General features: G+C 31.3%; 1 protein-coding gene and 1 non-coding gene across 3 annotated transcripts; one reads left to right on the top strand and one right to left on the bottom strand.

Moving 5' to 3' along the window:
* Positions 1-10,060: 10,060 nt before the first annotated feature.
* Positions 10,061-10,154, top strand: LOC114195728. Its single transcript, XR_003606561.1, has one exon. It is a non-coding gene; the product is annotated as a small nucleolar RNA Z103 (small nucleolar RNA).
* A 2,104-nt stretch (positions 10,155-12,258) lies between these two features.
* On the bottom strand, positions 12,259-15,978 carry LOC114193434 (protein SET DOMAIN GROUP 40). 2 transcript variants are annotated; one of them, XM_028083234.1, is made up of 6 exons: positions 15,710-15,978; positions 15,313-15,460; positions 14,900-15,031; positions 14,635-14,775; positions 13,984-14,274; positions 12,259-12,903 (listed from the first exon to the last, which is right to left on the bottom strand). In XM_028083234.1, the coding sequence occupies exons 1-6, from the start codon at positions 15,862-15,864 to the stop codon at positions 12,280-12,282; spliced, it is 1,491 nt and encodes a 496-aa protein (XP_027939035.1). In that variant the 5' UTR covers positions 15,865-15,978; the 3' UTR covers positions 12,259-12,279. The 2 variants fall into 2 exon arrangements, with proteins under 2 accessions (XP_027939035.1, XP_027939036.1); XM_028083235.1 differs by having other exon boundaries at positions 15,606-15,718.
* Positions 15,979-22,085: the final 6,107 nt, after the last annotated feature.

Genomic DNA, 22,085 nt, shown 5'->3' with positions numbered 1-22,085 from the left:
CACATGAAATAAAATATGTCATCACTATGAAAGAAAGGGTAGATTTATTTCATGTTTATGCTTGAGCAAGAGTCTTGCTTTCTAATTAAGATTCAATTGAACTACATAACTTTTAAAATGTAAATATAATGATGTAACATGACAAACAAATATAATTTTTTTTTTATCTTAACTAGGTTAATTGATGTTTAAAAGTGTCAAAAGAAACTATTAGAGTTGTTAATATTTTTGTTCCCATAAATCGTCAAGCATAACTTAAGAATGGAAAATGATTGTTTGAAAAAGTTTTATTAACAAACAATGTAAAAAAATATCTTATAATTTATTAGTCAAATTTTCCTTATTGTCTATTGAGAAATTTAAATCCTATTGAAACTTAATTTCAAGTATTATTTATTTGGCTATATTTTAAATACTTTCTTTTATTTATGTTTTTAGAGTGTAGTGTGATTTGGAATTATTTTTTTTAAATATAAATTATTTGAGTTTATATTTTTAGATGGCAGTTTTTGAATATTTTATTTAAAATCACATAAAATAATTTTTTTAAATAAAATATCTATTATTATTAATGGATATGTATAAATTAAAAATTATCTTTTTGAATAACTATTAGACTATTATATTTTATCATGAGTTTAGTGTGACTTTCTTGTACTTTTATATTTTTGTATTTTATTTTATTTTAATTTTTTCTAAATTTTTAAGTGATAAGAAATAATTGTGGGATTTTCAAATGTTAGTATAATTAAGATGTCAAAATTCAATACAATATCTAATATGATTTCATTATAATAACTAGTACTCATATTTCCATTTAACTTGTAGTAGTCACCCTGATAAAATTCACAAATATAAAAAAGAAACTAAAATTAGGAAATTTCTTCCTGCACTCCCATATTTTCTTCATGCATCCCATATTTTTTAAAATTTCAATTTATCCGTTATAATTATAGTTTAAGATTGTGTAATAAGTAAATATTTTGGATTGTACGATCCGGAATGCAAATTTACGTTTCAGCGGAATATAATTTTGCATAAGGAATTATACAATCCAAAATGTGATTTTGCATTACAGATTGTATAATTTGAAATACACACGGTTTGTGAAATCCATAACTTACATTTCACATTTTTCATCGTTGATTCTCATATTCTTCCTTACACTTCATATTATTATGATATTTTCATTTGTTTTAATGGATACTTGTGAATGTTTTTTAGGGTGAAGGTGGAAGAAGATGATGTAGTCGAGGTGGAAGAAGAAGATAAGGTGGAAGTGAAGATGGAGATGGAGATAAGAGAAGACGGGGTGGAGTTGGATGTGGAAGAAGAAGATAGGTGGAGGTGGAGGTGGAGGTGGAGGAAAGTATTGTGGGAGAGGAGAAGAGAAGAAGAGGAGGTCAAATTTGACTTTTTAACTTGCTTATAGGATTTAGTAAAAAAATATGGGATGTAGAAAGATATTTCTCAAAAATTGTTAGTGAAGTCCTTATATACTTTTTTTTTCAGGTCCATTATCCTTAGCTTATCTTCTAAAAAATAGTAGTTTTTCTATAAAAATTCTCTCATGAACTTGGGCACGTAACAAAACATGTCGAAATAGCATACAAAATATAGTTTTTTTACTTTATTTATTTCATATATTTCTAGTTTTTTAAATAAAGTAATTTTATTTCGGGCAAGCTATAATGTGTATTCCACCATCCTTAAGTTGAGTTGACATTTTCATTTTACTCATTTTTGTAAGGTTAACCGTTTTCAAAATATTAGAAAAAGACTAAGACAACTAAATTTTAATATATTATATTAATTTTAAGTGTGTATAACTAATCTTAACCTTGTATATTATATTAATGCTTCTTATCAATATTACATTTATCGTTGTAGTTCTTTTTTTGTTATGTAGGTGATCAGTGAAAGTAAGGAGTTTCATAAAATACTTTTTATACAAGGCATATTTAAACTTTTTAAGAACCTAAAACAATAATAATTATCACTGAACACGAAAAAAATCACAAGCAAAGGTTTTTTTTGTTAAAAAAATTAATACATAAAGCATTACAGATTGATTATTATAGACAACACCTGGTCAAAATAAATATAATACTTTTAATTCTCATTAGAATGGATATTGCACCATCCAAGGAATGGACGACCTCAACATGCTCATTTGGATTCTGACTCATTAAATATTTATCAAGAAAACAACGAGTTTCAGTCACAGGCCGAGGTGATGAGCATTTGGGCCGAGGTGACGAACAAATATCCTTAGATTTTAGGAATAACCACCCCATGCGAGATTTCATGAGAGAATAGTGGAGAAGTGAATAGGTTAGTTGGCAATAAGATAGCAGTTTTAAGACTAAAAGATCTTATACATACAGAAGGGATTAAGGAAAGAAAAAAGAGAATTTTGGACGATAGTTAATTATTTGGTCCTTAATTCTAGACCGGAACAAATATAAAACTTAAACTATAGATATGAGATGTGGAACGTGTGACGTGAGAATGAGACCTGGGACGTTGGAATGGAACGTGGGGCGTGAGACGTGAGATGAGAAGGGGAACGTGAGACCAGAGACGTAAGATGAGATGTGAGACGTGGAACGTGGAACGTGAGACGTAGGACGTGAAACGTGAGACGTAGGACGTGAAACGTGAGACGTGAGGCGTGAGACGTGAGACGTGAGACGTGAGACGTGAGACGTGAGACGTGGAATGTGAGAACATGGGACATGGAATGTGAGACGTGGTACATGGGACGTGAGACGTGATACATGGAACGTTGGATGTGAGACGTGAGACGCGTGACGTGAGACGTGGAACGTGGGACGTAAAACGTGAGACGTGGGACGTGTGACGTGTGACGTAGGACGTGGAATGTGAAAACATGGGACGTGGTACGTACGACGTGGGACGTGAAACGTGAGATGTGGTATGTGGGATGTGACGTGAGACGTAAAACGTTAGACGTGAACCGTGAGACGTGAAATGTGAGATATGAAATGTGAGACATGAGACGTGGGACGTAGAACGTGAGAAGTAGAACGTGAGCTGTGGAAAATGAGACGTGAGACATGAGACGTGAGACGTGGGACATGACGTGAAACGTGAGACGTGGGACGTGAGACGTAGTACATGCGACGTTGGACGTGAGACGTGGGACGTGGAACTTGAGACGTAGGACGTGAGACGTGGAACGATAGACATGGAACGTGAGACGTGGGACGTGGGACGTGAGACGTGAAACGTGAGACATGAGACGTGACGTGAAACGTGAGAACATAGGACACGGGACATGAGACATGGTACATGCGACTTTGGACGTGAGACGTGAGACGTGGTACATGTGACGTTTGACGTGAGACGTGGGACTTGAGACGTTGGACGTGAGACGTAGAACGTCAGACGTTGGACGTTAGATGTAGAACGTGGGACGTGAGAAGTGGAACATGTAAAGTGAGACGTGAAACGTGAGATGTGAGACGTGAGACGTGAGACGTGAAATGTGAGAAGTGAGACGTGAAATGTGAGAACATCGGACGTGGGACATGAGACGTGGTACATGCGACATTGAACGTGGAATTTGGGACGTGTCACGTGGAATGTGGGATGTGGGACGTGAGACATGACATGTGACGTGAGACGTGAGACTTCAAACGTGGAATGTAAGACGTAGGACGTGAAACTTAAAACGTGAGACGTGAGACGTGATACATGAGACGTGTCACGTGGGATGTGGGATGTGCGACATGAGACGTGAAACGTGGAATGTGAGACATGGGACGTGAAACGTGAGATGACCCAAATTTGACTACATTGGGCTGAGTTAACTTATACAAAATTTGACCGTATGTGAGACATGGGACGTGAGACATGATACATGAGACGTGGAACGTGATGTGAGATGTGAAACGTGAAATGTGAAAACATAAGACATGGGACGTAAGACATGGTACATGTAACTTTGGACGTGGGACGTGAGACGTGGTACATTCGACGTTTGACGTGGGATGTGGAACATGTGACGTGAGACGTGGGACGTGGAACGTGGAACATGGGACGTGAAACATGAGATGTGGGACCCGGAACGTGGAATGTGGGACATGGGACGTGAGACGTGGGACGTGGGACGTGGGACGTGAGAAGTTGGACGTGTGACGTGAGACGTGAGACGTGTAATGTGAGAACATGGGACATGGGACGTGAGACATGGTACATACGACGTGGGACGTGGAACGTGAGATGTGGGACATGTGACGTGTGACGTGTGACGTGACGTGAGACATGAGACGTGGGACGTGGGACTTGAAATGTGGGACGTGAGACATGAGATGTGAGACGTAATACATGAGACGTGGGACGTGAGACGTGTGACGTGGACCTGCGACGTGCGACGTGGGACGTGGAACGTGGGATGTGAGACGTGAAACGTGGAACGTGAGACGTGAGACGGTCCAAATTTGACTACATTGTGCTGAGTTGACTTAGACAAAATTTGACCGTATTCAACCAAGACACTCGTGGCCAAAATTTGGTTGTATTCAGCCAAGTTGGCTACAGTAAAAATTCGACCGAATTCAATCGACTTGGCCCCGATTGAGATTAAGCTGAGCCGGCCCTGACCCAAATTTGGTTGTATTTGGTTCAGACGGCCTAGGGTGAAATTTGGTCATATTCAAATGAGTTGGTCACGATCAAAATTTGGTCGTATTCAACTGAGTCGGCCACGATCGAAATTCTGCTGAATTCAATCAAGTCGGCTTCGGTCAAAATTCGGTCACGTTGGCATCGACCAAAATTTGACCGAGTTGGTCCTGGCCTAAATTTGGTCGTATTCGGCAGAGTCGATCGCGACCGAAATTTTGTCATATTTAGGCAAGTCGGTCCTTACCTAAATTTGGCCAAATTTAGTCAAGTTGGTCATGACCAAAATTTGGTGGAGTCGGTACTAGCCCAAATTTAGCCGTATTCGGTCGAATAAGTCCCGAACGAAATTTTACTATATTCAACTTAGTCGGTTGTGATCAAAAATTTGCCATATTTAGTCAATTCGGTTTCGACCGACGAATTTAATGGAATCAACCCTGACCGAAATTTGACTGATCAGGCTTTGGCCCAAATGTGGCCATATTTGGCCAAGTCAACTCTGGCCAAAATTTGGTCGTATTAGGCAAAATCGGCCCTGCCGAAATTCAGTCGAATCTAGTCAAGTCGATCTCGACTGAAATTTTGTCGAGTCCACCTTAGCCCAAATTTGGTCACGTCGTCTCCGACCGAAATTTGTTCGAAAGTCATCCAAGTTCATATCCCATGCTGAAATTTGGCCTCGTTGGCCCCGACAAAAAATCTGTCAAATTCTTTGGTGTTAGCCCTATGGACACAAATTTTGATCCACATCCATTATTTGGATCCAAAATGGATGTGGATATAGTTATTTTATTACTTTTTAAATTTTTAATTGTCTGCATCAAATAAAATATTAAACATAGTTATACAATACTTATTTGCATTTTTGTCCTCCAAATAAAGTAAATCTACATGAATAATTATTAGGTCAGAATTTCTTTAATATTATATTTAACTATGAAATTTTGTAAATTTAAATGCGTATTAATTATTCTTATTCAATGCGTATTAATTATTCTTATTTAGTACCCTAAGGGCACTGGTTAGTAGGACACTTATTGTATTAGTAACAATAATTAAATATATAAAATTTGAGAGTATTATTTTGACTCTCCCAAAATTATTGGCCAAGATCCACCAACGAGGATAACCAGTACTCATAATACCATTTAACTTGTGTTGGTAATAAAATTCACAATATAAAAAAAGGAACTAAAATTAGGGAATTTCTTCCTGCACCCCATATTTTTTAAAATTCCAATTATATTCATGCCTAAACTATATCAAGATTGTGCAATGCATAAATATTCTTAATTGTACGATCTAGAATGCAAATTTACACTTCGAAGTATACAATTCGTAATGCAAATTTATATTATGGATTGTACAATAAAAAATGTAATTTTGCATTACGGATTCTACAATCCGAAATGTAATTTTGCATTGCAGATTGTATAATATGAAATGAACATGATTTGTAAAATTCGTAACTTACATTTCACGTCTTTCATCGTCAATTCTCTCATCTTCTTCTTTACACTTCAAATTATTATGCTCTTTCAATTTGTTTGTGAATAGTTTTTAGGGTTGAGGTGAAGGTGGAAGAAGAAGATGGGGTGAAAGTGAAAATGGAATAGAGGTGGGAGAAGATAGGGTGATGAAAGCAGAAGATGAGGTGAAGGTGGAAGAAAGTAGGGAGATGTTCTCGGAGAGGAAGAGGGAAGAAGAGGTGGCAAATTTTGATTTTTTAACTTGCTTTTGGGGTTTAGTAAAAAAATATGGGGTGCAGAAAGATATTCCCCTAAAATTATTAATGAATTCCTTATATATGTCCTTTTTTTTTTAGGTCCATTATCCTTAACTTATCTTCTAAAATATAGCATTTTGTCGCTATAAAAATTCTATCATGAACTTGGGTATAACAAACAAAACATGTTGAAATAACATGTTACAAAATATAGTTTTTTTACTTTTTTATTTTACATATTTCTAGTTTTTTTAATTAAGTAATTTTATTTCGGGCAAACTATGAGTATAATCCACCATCCTTGAGTTGAGTTTGACATTTTTTTTTACTCATTTCTGTAAGGTTGACCGTTTTCAGAATATTAGAAAAAGACTAAGACAACTAAATTTTAATATATTATATTAAAATATATTTTATTTCGGGCAAACTATGAGTGTAATCCACCATTCTTGAGTTGAGTTGACATTTTTTTTTTACTCATTTATGTAAGGTTGACAGTTTTCAGAATATTAGAAAAAGACTAAGACAACTAAATTTTAATATATTATATTACTTTTAATATTGTGTATAACTAATCTTAAACTTGTATATTATATTAATGCTTCTTATCAAGATTATATTTATCGTTGTAGTTCTTTTGTTTGTTATGTAAGTAAATAGTAAAAGTAAGGAGTTGCATAAAATACTTTTTATACAATTAAACTTTTTAAGAACCTAAAACAATAATAATTATCACTGAACACGAAAAAATATTCATAACTAACTTTTTTTGTTAAAAGAACAATTAATACATGAAGCACTACAGATTGATTATTATAGAAAGCACCGGCTCAAATTTTTCTCTTTTAATCCTTGTTAGAATGGCTACGCTAGTAGAGATGGCAAATAAACCCGTGCCCGTCGGTATCACCCGAATCCGTCCCCGTTTTGACGGGGAATCCCCGCTTTGACTGGGTATGGGTATGGGTATGGGTAATACCCGAAATTTTCAACTGGGGATGGGGATGGGGATGGGGATATATATATACCCGCCCAAATACCCGTCCCCGCTTAAATTACTAAACTATTTATAATTTATTAAATAATCTAAAAAATATATATAAATAAATAATATATTTACACATAAAATATAATATAATATAATATAATATAATATAATATAGTATATATACATATAAATAAAATATACTTATTTATATATATATATATATATATATATATATATATATATATATTTACACATATACATGTAATATAATATAATATAATATAATATAATATACATATAATATATATACATAATAATATAGTATAATATATATAATATATACGTATAAAATAAATTAATCATTTAACTAGTGAGATCTTTTATAAACAAATTTATAACATTACAAATTTATAAAAATTTAAAAGAAATATATATATATATATATATATATATATATATATATATATATATATATATATATATATATATATATATATATAAAAGCATAAAATATCTACGCATATACATATAATATATATACATAATAATATAATATATATTATTATATTTATATTATTATATAATATAATATAATATATACTTAAAATAAATATATATCTATAAAATATATATATATATATAAACATAAGATATCCACACATATAATATATATACATAGTAATAATAATATAATATATAATATAATATAATATATATAAATAATTATATATATATATATATATATATAAACATAAGATATCCACACATATAATATATATATACATAGTAATATAATATATAATATAATATATATATATATATATATAACATATTTCTCATTCTCTTTGTTTTTTGTTATACACTTTGTTTACTCTCTCAATTGTCTGGTTTGTTTTTGAAGATTTAATTTTGAAGGTAATTTTTCTTTTTCTTATTATATAATTTTTACTCTCTATACATGGTTATGTTCAAATAGGTGTTCCTCAATTTCATTCTATGAAATAATTTTTAGGTTACACATTTGATTATCTTTATTTATTTATTTATTTTTATGAAAATGTTTGACTCTTATTTTGTAGCTCTTCTTTTTGTTACTTTGGTTATACACTTTTTTACTCTCTTTTAATTGTTTGGCTTGTTCTTTAAGGTTTAAGTAGATCTTCAAGGTACTTTTCCTTTTATCATAATCTTAATTATACATTTTTTTTTTCGTTATGTTATGTTCAAATGGATATTCTCACATTTGGGTCACACATTTAATTATCTTTACTCCTTTATGATAATTTTATTTATTATTTATTTTTTGTTTCATGATAATGTTTAATTCTCAATTTTAAGTGCTCAATTGCATAAATCCTTAATTTAATTCAAGATCAAAAGATGAAGAATCTATGTTTAAATTTGAATTATTATTAATTTAATTTTGTTATTTGTGTTATTTCGTTTAAGTGGTATAATATAAATTTTTAATAGTATAAAAAATATTTGAAATATTTTTAAACTTGATTATTGGTTTTCCTTTTATATTTTGTTAAAAAAGAAATTAACCTTTTTACTTTGTTTGATTTTTTTTTGTTACGTATGTTAGTTTCTAGAGAAAATGAGCACAGGAGATCAAGATTTGCAGGTACCAAGTCCACCACAGTGTTCACAACAACCAACTCCCTTTCAAAGTTCCAATAATGACAGTCAATCTCCATTTAATTATTTGAATTTTATTTAGTTGTTATTTGATACTTTAATTTGAGATTTATACTATTATAATATTTTTCTTAATATTTGACATCATGAAAATCAAAAAGAGTATGTTATTTTAATATTGAATATTTTGATAGTATCATGATTCCGTTGGTGTGATTTTTAAATTTTTTTTATAAAAAATATTTAATTGATATATGGAACAATAAAAAAATGGGTATGAGTATGGGTATAAGAAAATACCCGTTACCCGGTGGGGATGGGGATGGGTCAAAAGTTGTATACCCGTTGGGTTTGGGGATGGGGATGGGGATGAATTTTTATTATGGGGATGGGGATGGGATCATGATACCCGTACCCGCCTCGCCCCGTTGCCATCCCTAAGCGCTAGTACAATGAAATAAATATAAAACTTAAATTAAAGATATGAATGATAATATATTTTTAATAGTATAATTATAATATTATGTTAAAAAAATATTATATGTTAAATAAAATGTTATTAAAAACAATTATAATTTTATAAAAATATAAAAATATAAGGCAACCACGCAAAAAATAACAATCCAAATCCTTCAAAATCCATTACTTTAATTTGAAAAGGTAAAGCTGTAAATTTGACCTTAGGCTAACTCTAAAAATCAGACTAAGGCCCAATTGGCATCGTGGGCCTAACAGAATTAGCCTGTTTCCTTGGTCTTTATAAATGACTACTAAGAAGTAATAGCTTCATCCAACCTCAAGTTAGGGTTCCTCCTATTTACGTAAAAACTGCATCTCCTTCGTGCTACCCCAACCGCCAAATTCTATTCGCATTAAAATCTTTCGCTGAAATTAGGTTATGCTTTAGTTTTTTTTTTTCTTTTTTCTGTTTGCTTTAGTATTTTTTTTTCTATTTTGCGTGAATTTTAATCTTGAATTTATATGCCATTAGGGTTTATTTCAACTTTAGGGTGTATGGGTGTTAACATTTCAATGTGCACGTTGTTTTGGAGATGGAAGTGATGATTTTTTCCCCAGGTGATCGACGCTGAACAAACTGTGCGATTTTTCTCGTTTGAGAAACCAAGCCAAATAAATCTGATCCATCTCTCTATACATGCCTTCGTTGATGGATTTTCTGTCTGCACAAGTATTTGATTAATATTTTTAAACACTTAGTTTCTTTTGGGAAATTTTCAGATACTTCTTTAAAGTTTTTATTATGTTTTTAGAAGTTTTATCTTTGAGTATTGTTTTTTATTTTTATATTTTGCCTTCTTTTTTTCGTTGATTTTTTTCTTTCTATTTTTTAACATATGAAGTAGCTTTGTTTGTTTGAAAATTTTAATACTTTTAAGGGATACGAGGGTGAGTATTTTTATTTTTTTTTTCATGATAGATGTTAAGATTTCAATCTTTCTAATTGATGAAGTCATACATGGTCTATTACTGGTATGTCATTGTGCATTTTAAAATTTAAAAGAATGAATGAATTCGGTGTAAATGAATGAATGAATTGATAATTCATAAATCCTAAACTTTCAAATTTATTAAAAATTTTAACGAAAGAATTCATAAATTTTAAACTTTATAATTTAATTAAAAATTAAAAAAAAATTGTTCCATGGATTCATAAACTTGTTCAAAATTTTTAAAATTTAATATTTATTAAAAATTTTAACGAAAGAATTCATAAATTTTAAATTTTACAATTTAATTAAAAATTTTTAAAAAAAATTGTTCCATGGATTTATAAACTCGTTGAAAAGTTTTAAAATTTAATAAAAGAATTGTTCAATAAATTTGGTGTATTTTAAATGAATGATTTGATAATTCATAAACACTAAATTTTTTGAAATTTATTGAAAGTTTGAAAATTTTAATGAAAGAATTCTTAGTTTTCATAAACTCTAAACCTAAATGAAAATTTTAAAAAAGAATTTCCATGGATTCATAAATTTATTGAAAATTTTAAAAATTTAATAAAAGAATGAATTCATTAATTTGTACTAACAAAATAGAGATGTTTACAATTATAGTAAAAACAATTGTATCAATAAAAAAGATAAGAAATTAAATGTATGTACAAAGTTAAAGAATAAAAATAAAGATAAAAATAATAATTAATGTTTATTTAGTACTTAAAAATAAAAATTATAAAAAGAACAGTAATAATTTATACTTATTTAACTTTTAAATAAAAATTATAAAAAGAACAGTAATAATTTATACTTATTTAACTTTTAAATGGCCGGAAGGAAGAAGCAGAGGATATAAATTATTTATTAATATTTATATTTATTAATATTTACAAAACGATATAAATTATTTTACCAATTATTCTTGTGTAAAGCATATTTAGTTATTTATATCAACTTTTACTTTTTGTCATTTTTTTTATGAAAATTTGTTCTTGTTGTTGTAATTTATTAATTAACATAATTATATTTCATTTAGACTTTTGTATCTCTAAAATATTTTTTGGGGTTTTATTATAAATTTATGAGATTATATTTGAAAGGTAGAATTACCCATTATTTATCGAAACCGGTTCAAGTAAAGTTAAATCACTAAACCTTGGAACAATATTTGACTCATTTATAAAAGATTATCTTGCACATAAGTTATTTGTTGAATGAAATTTATAATTATGCTCATCCAGCACATATGTTGGATTTCTTATACTGCTAAACTTTCAGGTTTAACCCATGTTCAATCAAATCCAGATTTTGACAACAAAAAGTGATTAAAAACATCGTAGTTACATAATAATTTCTAGTGCATCATACATAATAATTCTGTGACGTATTAGAAATTGAATGTGAGAACAAAAAACTAATAAAAAAATATTGCTTGCCAACATCTTTTAAAAGAAAAATAATTTTTTGACGACTTTCTTTTATAATATAAGATGTCGTTTTTTAGATGTTTTTTCATTTTTTCATTTTTCTCATTCTCAATATTCCAAAACTACTTAAAAAATAACATCTCATATTGTAAAAAAAGATTGTCAAATTTTAGTAGTCAAAGTATCATTTTTCTTTCTAAAATCATCTATGTCATGATAGCATATATTTGTAAAAACTTCAAATTATTGTTGTTGCATAAGGTTAACTTTCCTATTTTCGGTAAAATAATGTCATTTATCTTTCTTCTTTCGATCAATAAAAAACTATTATTTGAAGAAGGATAAACAATAAAAAACTTTAGCTATAAGTAAACTAAAACATCATTATTTTATGAAAGAATCAAGTATTTCAGTACAATAAGAGATAGAATCAAAGAGGACTTTCTTATACTTCAGCCTCCATTGGACAGCTAATTTCCACCTATCCATGGACCTTCTTGCTTTTCTAGATAATATTTCGTCAGTGAAACTATGTGCATCTTTCATATCATGTGCTTCTAAGAAGGTATAGATCTCATCCCTGGAAGACATAGATTTTGTGATCTCCATGAAAGTGAAAAAATCTTGGCTACTGTGCATTGCATTCAAGAGCAAGGTGTCTTCATCAATAGATGTCGGCAGATTCTTTAACACAGTGGCACAAGTTTTGGACAGCCATTTCGTGATGAAAATTTCATTGTCTGCTGACACTTGGGAACCAGAATACACAAGATGTCCTACAGACTTCCTCTTGTTTTGAGGGGTTGCCCACAACCGCAATGCAGCAAGTAGTGCAAATGAAGGCTTCCCATTATGATGGATATAGAGTGATTCCATAGACCATGAAGTGGAAAGATATATAGTTGGTTCCAAAGGGATAAAAACTTTGTCATTTGGATTTTCTTGTAGGAGAAAGCCATAGTGTTCAAGAAGCTCCAAGTTTGTGTAAGTTCCATAGCATAATAGAACCTGGTGAGGATAAAGTAATTAGTAATTCCCTATTTACTAAACAACGGAATGTAGAGACTGAAGACAGACATGGTACTAGTGACCTCTGGAAAATATTCAAATGGAAGTAGGATTAGAAAATATCAGTCCCTGCAAAATTGAATAATTTACGGGAGATAACTAACTAACTTTGTTTATAGAATTTTAGTTCCAGTTAAGATTTATGATAAATTACATTTATATTTATTGAGAAAAGCAATCAGTAACATTCACACTCTGAATTGGATATGTAACCAAACAGAAGCTACGTTTACTGCTCCATATCCTAAATATAATCCTATCTTGAGAAGGGCCTCATGCATTGCACAATACTACTAATAAGAACATCCACCGGTAGTTTGCCTGAGCTTAAAGCCACACAGCCGGGTAATTTTGTTCTCATCATTTTAAAAGCTGGTTCTAAAGGATGTGTACAAATCTTGGGTACAGTTTGTCCAATCCCAATTTTTTTATTCAGTTAACTTAAACATAAGACAATAGCAATTTCTTAGAAATCCAATCACAGTTATAACTGATAAGGGTTTCTAGACTTAGATTGTGTGGTGAAGGCTTAAACATCTAACATGTATAGAGAGTTGAGTTGAAGTGCAGCTTGATACCACTAAATGTCTCCAATAAGGGTTGACTCAATTGGTAGGGTCATACTTTGTGAAAGAAAAGGACTTATATCGTGTTCCAACAAGTGATCCTTTATTCACGAGTAATTTTTAAGTGCAATGGTAAGTTTGTGCCACGAGTTATGGCCGGCCTAACGTTGAAATAAGGCAGCCTCCACTAAATTTCTTCCCCAGAAATGGTACCACCAAGCATCATTGATTCAAAGCAGTATCCTAATCAAATAGATACAAACATAACATCTATGACTACAAACTATATTCAAGTCAAGGACAAATAATTCAAACAGGACAAAGAAAATGGACCCAAAAGCCTACAATGCAATCAATCAAATGAAATTTTAATTCACGTTTTCTCACATTTAGAAACTTAAACTAATATTTTAATTCAAATTAGTAACTAAAATTTCCAGAAATAGTTAAATACCTGATCGCCTTTCTTGTAATGTGCCCTGGCATAGAAGCAATATGCATTAACATCTTCCTCAAACCCACCATCAGTTAATCTTTGGGAATGAGAATCAAGCTGTTCTGCATCTACCATTATATTCTTGCCTCCATTTAATAAGTTTGTATCGTGAATGGAAGAGTTTGATAGCAAATGTTCTAAATCCTCAATGTCAGACTCCTCTCCAGGTGCATCATAATTAAACAAGTCACCCACAGGGCATAAGCACCCAGCTTCATCCCATGGTATATGCAATGTTCGAGAAGATATCTACAGTTTACGTAGTTCAAATGTAACCAAATTATAGAGTGAGTGATGATTTACATGAAGGCAGAAACTATTGCATCAACCAAAAAAAAGTAACCAACATTCAATACAGTTAGTTGGTTTTTCTTATCAGTGAAATAATTAAGTAGCACAACTTAAAACAGATTAGTGAAAATAAGTCTGTCACAATAGCATGGATGTAAGTACATGATAAGGCAAGGAAGAGTTTGTTGATAAACATCCAAAACTAAAGATGTTTCCAGTCCATGCAAGTGTTGGAAAACCAAATTGAATATTATAAATAAACTACTTTTAGCAAGCATATATCTCCCCTCTCAAAGGCCTGGTTTCTAACTGACTAACCGTTGCAGCAGCCCAAACCCAAGCCTTAAATGTTAAAAACTGGGGCCTAAACATGAGATCTTCCATCAAAGCATGAGATTCTTTCCACTCTGATTTGGCCTTTAGTATAGCTTTTTCGGTGACCCACACCGCTTCATCCACCTAATAAACAAATCATAAGTTAATTCTTACATAAAGTATTGATGATAAGCTGATAAATATCATAAGCCAAGATGCTATAATCTAACCTAACAAGATAAACTAAAATGTCAAACAGAAACTGAACTTGCAGAGCACGCTTCTCAAATTCACCAAACATGGCTAGTATGTCATAAGTGTGTGGCAAATGCATTAGGTAAGGATGCCACCTTGAAGTCTTCCCTTTACCCATTTCATACAACAAGCAAACGATCAATATCTGCATTATAGACAAGTGTAGCAGTATGTGAGATTCAATTACAAGCAAGAATACAACAAGAATGATGATGAAGCCATATCCAAATAGGTGTTCAGAGCCAAGTTCAACAATGCCCTAATAAATTTAACAAAAACTATTTAGCTTCGTCCAATAACCAAAACAAGATGATAAAGACTTATGGTTTTAGCACATTGTTACAAATTAAATTACAGGAACAACATAAACAAAACAAGCAACAGAACTATTACACTCAGTAACACATACACTGCTAAGAAAGAAACCTGAGTTGAGGATAGACAAGAGTGTCTATTGACAGCAAAACAGAGCTTTTCATCTTCCATAACATTCTCTCTTGTCATTAAAGCAGATTTTGGAACTCTGAGAACGATTTCCCCTCTCCTAAGGTCTCTCACAGCACCCAAACCTCTCCTGCAGCATTCTCCAAACAATACACAAAAATGGGTAAATTTTGTTACCAGAAACAAGTCAAAAGCATCAACCTTTACATTATTATTATAGAATCGGATTAATTACCAAAGAAAATACACGTCAAGAATAAGAGGGCAATAATCACCATGTAACAAAAAGTCATTGGTGCGATAAATCCAATGCAAGGGTTAGATTAACTACGACGCACATGTACGATAATTAGGGTATGTAAGAAGGATCTTTGAGTACCCGCCAGAGTGAGGAAAATGAGCGACACATAAAGAAGAACCCAAACATGAGGAAGGAGAGTGTTGAGGTTGGTTGGTGGGTGTTGATGAGTCTGATATTCCAAGTTGTGCTGCCCATGTTAAGAAGCTTTCAAGGTTTTGTTGTTCCTGCTCCATCTTCTGCTGATCACCTTAACCTAGTTCCTTCAGAACCCAGGAAACTTAACCTGGTTCTTTTAGTTTTATCTTGCGTTTTTTTTCTTTTTCTTTTTTTTTCTGAGCTCCTCTTCATCACTAGAAACAAATGTTTTTTTTAATTTATGAATGAATAATTATGGATGCTTGAATAAAGTTTTCAAAAACAAGTTGAATTGAACGAAGATGAAGATGACTTGGATTTTTCAATCTTTTTTCTTGAATATAAAAAAAAATCTATTAGAAGATAAATATATACAATAATATCATAAAGTTTAAATATTTGTTTGAAAAGTTAGTGAATTATGATTTTGAGAATTATTTTTAGGCTTAAATATTTTTTTGTTTCTTCATTTTTGTAGTGTTTGTTGCGGATGGTCCCATTTTGACAGAATGTTTAAAATGGTCCTCATTTTTATCGAATGTTTTAAATGTTCATCATTTTTACAATTCGTGTTTTATTTGGTCATGTAACGCCGTTTAAATAATTAACGGAGCATTGTACATGTTTGTATTAGGGTGTGTTAAGTGTACTGTACATATGCCTAATTAACGTTAATTTTTTAATTTAGGAGAAATTTTGCAATTAGGGAAATTTTTTCATCTTCGTCTTTCTTGAGCTCGGATTTGCAAAGGAAATAGGTAATACTTGTCATTTCATCATTGGATTGCAATTGCGCTCTTCATTTCAATTTTTCAGTTAATCATTAGGATGAAATTACAGATTAGGAGGAGGCCATGATATCAATTACAAACGTCTTAGTCATTTGTTGGAATTTCTGATGTAGAATTCATGATTGATGTACTACATTTTGACTTTCCTCAAACTTCGTTCAATTTCACTTTTGCCAAACATGGATGTAGTGCATTTTGATGAGGATGAATTAATGTTATGAATTTAACTTCTTTCAGAATTAGATCAATTTAATTTTTCCCAAGCTTAGATCAATACCACTTACTTCAATACTCAGATTAAGATGTCATTTTGAACATGTTGGGACTAATATCAACATAATCAAACTAATTCATCTCTTCATTTAACAATACTACAAAACAGATTGGACTTTAAAAGATTACACACAATAACGGTACGAATAATACAGTAGCAACACAAGTGAACAACCTTATTACTAATTGCACCCTTTTCTCAGCAACCTTCAATGACTTCTCCAAATCATTAATATGTCTCCTTTGTGTCATGATGATGACATCCTTTTCATCAACACCACCATTTGAAAAAGTTGCAGCCCACATTATTGGACCCACCATTCTGTTAATCAATAAACCAAAAATTAAAACCAATTTATTATTAACACAAAAATAAAAACAGATTGTACCCAAAATTTTCTACCAATATTATTTGGAGTTCTTGTCATCCTCAAAGCTGTCATCTCTTTACAGCTACAAATCGGGGTTAATCCATTTCTCGTTAAACCACCAACAGTGCACGAAGTGATACAACACGGTTGCCTCCAACGATTACAACCAGAGGTAAAGGAAGAAGATTGAGACCGTAACATACCTGTATAATGGGATTGCAGCAACACCAATTAGGAATGGATGAACAAGATTGCCAAAACTCACCAACTGCCAAAACTCACCAACTGTCCAAATATTCCTTACCACCAAAACCCTAGCTCACTTATTTATCCTCCAATATCTAATTACCACACATGTACGGTACACGTAACACACCCTAATACAAACTGTGCCACATGTATAATGCTCCGTTAATGATTTAAACGGCGTTACAGAAAAGGGCCAAATAAAACACGAATTGCGAAAATGAGGACCATTTTAAATATTCGGTAAAAATGAGGACTATTTTAAACATTCTGTCAAAATGAGGACCATTCACAACAAACACTACGAAAATGAGGACAAAAATGTATTTAAGCCTTATTTTTATCTTTATGCAGAAAAAGGTACGAGGATGTGGGCAAATTTACTACGGGTTCAATTTCCTTTCGAAATGACCTCTCATTTTAAATTAATTATGGTAAATATTAAATCGTATGTTGACGAGTTTATATTGAATAAATTGTGAGAAAAATGTTCGACTTTTAAATTTGTGTTTAATATTCTAATATATCCGTCAAACTTGTTAAATTAAATTAAAACTCACATTAATCTATATTTTAATGAAGTCGTGCAGTGTTTATTAAGGATGGAAATTTGAGACAGGCCAGCGGACCGACTTCCAGACTCGCATAAAAAAAATGTGGATATAGATTAGGATGTTGAACTCGTTGGTTTGTATAGGTCCATAGCCCGTATAGACTAAAGGCGGAGTGGGGCAGACTCGCTAACCCACTTACAAAATTAAATATTTTCATTTTTTAGTTCTTACATCATTCATCATGATGTTTCTATAAGTTCTTTTTATTATTATTATTATTATTATTGTTGTTGTTGTTGTTGTCGTTGTTGTTGTTGTTATTATTATTATTATTATTATTATTATTATTATCATTTTTATGTATAATCATTGTATATAAGATAATAATTTTACTTCTTGAATATGAAATATTTTTTTATACATTTCTAGGTATATGTCTTGTAAGGTGACACGTTGATATTATACTCTACCTATAATCTTCGTTGCTATTGTTTCTTGTCTTTGATTAGGTAAACTAATTAGAATTATTTTAATAAAAAATGAATATCAATTGTTATGGAAAATAAAAAAGTTTTTATTTTACTCATTAAATATGTAGGTCAGCCCGTAGGCCCCGAGCCAACCCGTAGGAAGAGACGGGTAAAAAAAGTAAACATGATATTAAATTGTAGGGTCGGCCAACTTGGTCCGCACTCTACAAGCCAAAACATGGAACGAGCAAAAATGGATCGGAATTATTCGCTTTTTCATCCTTACTTTTGATGGCTTCTTGAAAAAGTCGTGCATGTATATACGACTTAATCCTCTCTGTAATTACTTTTAAATCAAATCCATATCCATAATTTAAAGAAAAAATGAACCCTGTTTCGTAAATTAGCCCAAGGATGTGTTTATACCAATGATAAAAAGTAATAAGATTATTATTATTTTTTTTATAAAAATAAATGTAAATAATCTTTATAATTTTATTACAAATAATTAAAAAAAAAGTTTTAAAAAATAGATAAGATTCAAAATAGAATTTGCACAAATGTGTATGAATTGAAATTAATTAAGAATACAGTATAAGGAATTGAAAATAAAAACAATATGAAGAAAATGAAGGTGTCACGATAAGGTATGATAAGTTTAAGAATTACCTTGGAGAATTTTTTGTACGATCACAGAATATAGAAAAAAGTTATAACTTCATTTGTTTTGGTAGAAGTATGGAAATAAAAAAGAATTATAATCTTAGCATTCCAAGAAAATTTAGTAATAAGTTTATACATTCTAATTTTTCATGAGTTAAAATACAACTCTAAATATAATATTAATATTTTTATTTCGATACTTCTATAAGTTATATTTGTGATCAACCGGGTCCCTCCAAAATGTAGGGTCTTCAAAAATTGAGTCACAAAAAATAGTCATGTTATCAGGTCTGAGAAAAAATGCGTACCCGACCGCACTTGTCCAATCCGCGTTAAGAAAATAAAACATGGCTCGGTTCTGTCCGGTTCGGGTAAAGCCAAATAAAATGAAACGGGTTTAATGGATTAAATTGATTGGGTACGAGTGTTGAAAAACAAAATTTGTAAATACCCGATCCGACCCGTAGATATTATTAAATTATTATAAAAAATTAGGAATGAATTTTAAAGGTGAAAGATAAGAAACATTCGAAAACGTTAGCTGTTTTCATATATTTTTCGTTCTCTTTGGTCTTCTAATACAATCTCGTCCGTACTCTGTCATCTGCACGAAGTAGCTGCCTCCAAATCATTTTATATGTTGTTTATCATCTGAGTGCTATTGTATCCGCTTCTTCTCGTTTCTGCACACACCAAACCCTTATCTTAAGGGCAGTTCCCCATCTTTAATGGAAACTGCTATGTTATGTGGAGATCGCGTCTTCAAGTTTGGTTCCACGTCTCATGGATTTTGTACGGTGAATAACTGTGTAAGTGTGAACAGAGTAGCTCCGATCTATGTTGTAAGTAACAGATCTGGTTTGATATATGTTGTAGGCAACAGATCTACTCTGATATGACATCATCAATTGTGTCTTTTAGATCTGCTCTGATTTGTGCTGTAGGCGAGATCTGCTCTGATATGTGTTGTAGGCGACAGATCTACTCCGATCTGTGACTAATCTACTCTGATATGTGTTGCAGGTGTCAGATCTTGTAGGTGACGACGCAGTAACAGTTTGCACAATGACGGTGAGGAGCAAAGATGATGGAGAAGTTGGAAGAAACCCTATTGAAATCTGTTCATCTCATATTTCTTGAATAAACTCGCATCCATTCACATTTATCCGAATCCGAAATAATCCGAACCCGCCTTACCCGGAGACATAAACGGTCGAATATGGATTTCAAAATATTACAATCGGATTGGCCTTGTTGGACCTGAATCCGACCCAACTTGACCATTGCTCACCCTACATGTTGTAATATCTTTTGACCTTTTAAAGCTTTAATGTCATCATGAATCCACCTAATTATTGAATTAACTCTTGGTCTTATTCTCCTCACCAATGTCATGGACTTTGATATTCACATCATTCCCTTCCTCTTAAGAAATATTTGTAGGTAATTCCAAAGCTTCATTATTTGCACTAAAAGGAAATAAATGAATTTTCTTAATGATGTGTTTGAATGAGACAATTTAAGAGCGCAATTCATTTATTTGAAGAATTTGAATTTCTTTCAAGAAAATTTCAAGAAAAATGACATGTTTGGATGAAAAAATTTAAAAAAAAAATTGAAATTAAATTTTTTTAAGAAGGTATTTCAAATAACTAAAATAGTAAAATTTGAAATCCACTAAAAAAAGAAGGAAACTAAAATTCTCTAAGTTGTGAAATTGTTCATTGGTTAAGACGTAAAAAGTTCACAAGTCCAAAAAGCCGAGTAAGGTCAGGCAGAAGGTCGAGACAAGTCAATTTGGGTTAAAGATTGAGTCTAGGGATGGCAACGGGGCGGGTACGGGTATCATGATCCCATCCCCATTCCCATAATAAAAATTCATCCCCATCCCCAAACCCAACGGGTATACAACTTTTGACCCATCCCCACCGGGTAACGGGTATTTTCTTATACCCATACCCATACCCATTTTTTTATTGTTCCATATATCAATTAAATATTTTTTATAAAAAAAAATTTAAAAATCACACCAACGGAATCATGATACTATCAAAATATTCAATATTAAAATAACATACTCTTTTTGATTTTCATGATGTCAAATATTAAGAAAAATATTATAATAGTATAAATCTCAAATTAAAGTATCAAATAACAACTAAATAAAATTCAAATAATTATATAAAAGCTAAAAAATTACACATTACTAAAATTTTATAATAACCAAAATATTTATTAATTTTACAAATGATCAGTGGTTTCATTTGCATTCGATCCACCTACACATAGAAAAAAAATGAAAAATTAGATATGATATAATAATTGAAATTGAAAATTTTAATTACTAGAATATAATGTACCTTCTTCATCAGATTCATTTTCACTCATGAGAACATCTTTTCCTTTTAATTTTTTAACACCTACAAACACCAAATGTAGAATATTAGATGAGAATTCACAAAAAATACTAACAAAAAATATTAATAAATTTGAGTAACTTACCTAGATGGTTTGAGTTCCATATCCAACTTCTTGTACACATCAAAGCCTCTATAGTAATATGATGAAGTCGACTACGGTGAGAAGTTAATATCTGACCACCAGTACTAAAAGCATATTCAGAAGCTACAGTTGTTATTGGAATAGCTAAAACATCCCTTGCAATTGCTTGAAGGGTTGGAAACTTTAACCCATTTGTTTTCCACCATGATAGGATATCAAATTCTTGTGTAACCGGCAAATTATCTTCTTCCAAGTAATAATCCAACTCTGTTTTCATAACTGTAGTTCTAGATTTTTTCTTTTTTGCCATAAACTCTAAAAATTCATTCGCATCATTATCAACATCCTTTCCCAACTCCAATGATGTAGCTCTATAAGAAGAAGTTTCATTCTTTTTTGATTGATATTCCAAAACCAAATCATAGCACATTTGACGAATCCTACTAAGT

Source organism: Vigna unguiculata, chromosome 8 (genome assembly GCF_004118075.2).
Source record: "Vigna unguiculata cultivar IT97K-499-35 chromosome 8, ASM411807v1, whole genome shotgun sequence".
Lineage (NCBI taxonomy): Eukaryota > Viridiplantae > Streptophyta > Magnoliopsida > Fabales > Fabaceae > Vigna > Vigna unguiculata.
This window is presented reverse-complemented; position numbering and strand designations above follow the sequence as displayed.

Bases quoted from the DNA above. Each gene is read 5' to 3' on its own strand.
- LOC114193434 (XM_028083234.1), bottom strand. From the start codon at position 15,864: ATGGAGCAGGAACAACAAAACCTTGAAAGCTTCTTAACATGGGCAGCA. The intron at 14,776-14,899 runs GTTCAGTTTCTG...TTTGTTTATTAG, and splicing joins TTGAGAAGCGTGCTCTGCAA to GTGGATGAAGCGGTGTGGGT. The intron at 14,275-14,634 runs GTTAGTCAGTTA...CGTAAACTGTAG, and splicing joins GGGTTTGGGCTGCTGCAACG to ATATCTTCTCGAACATTGCA.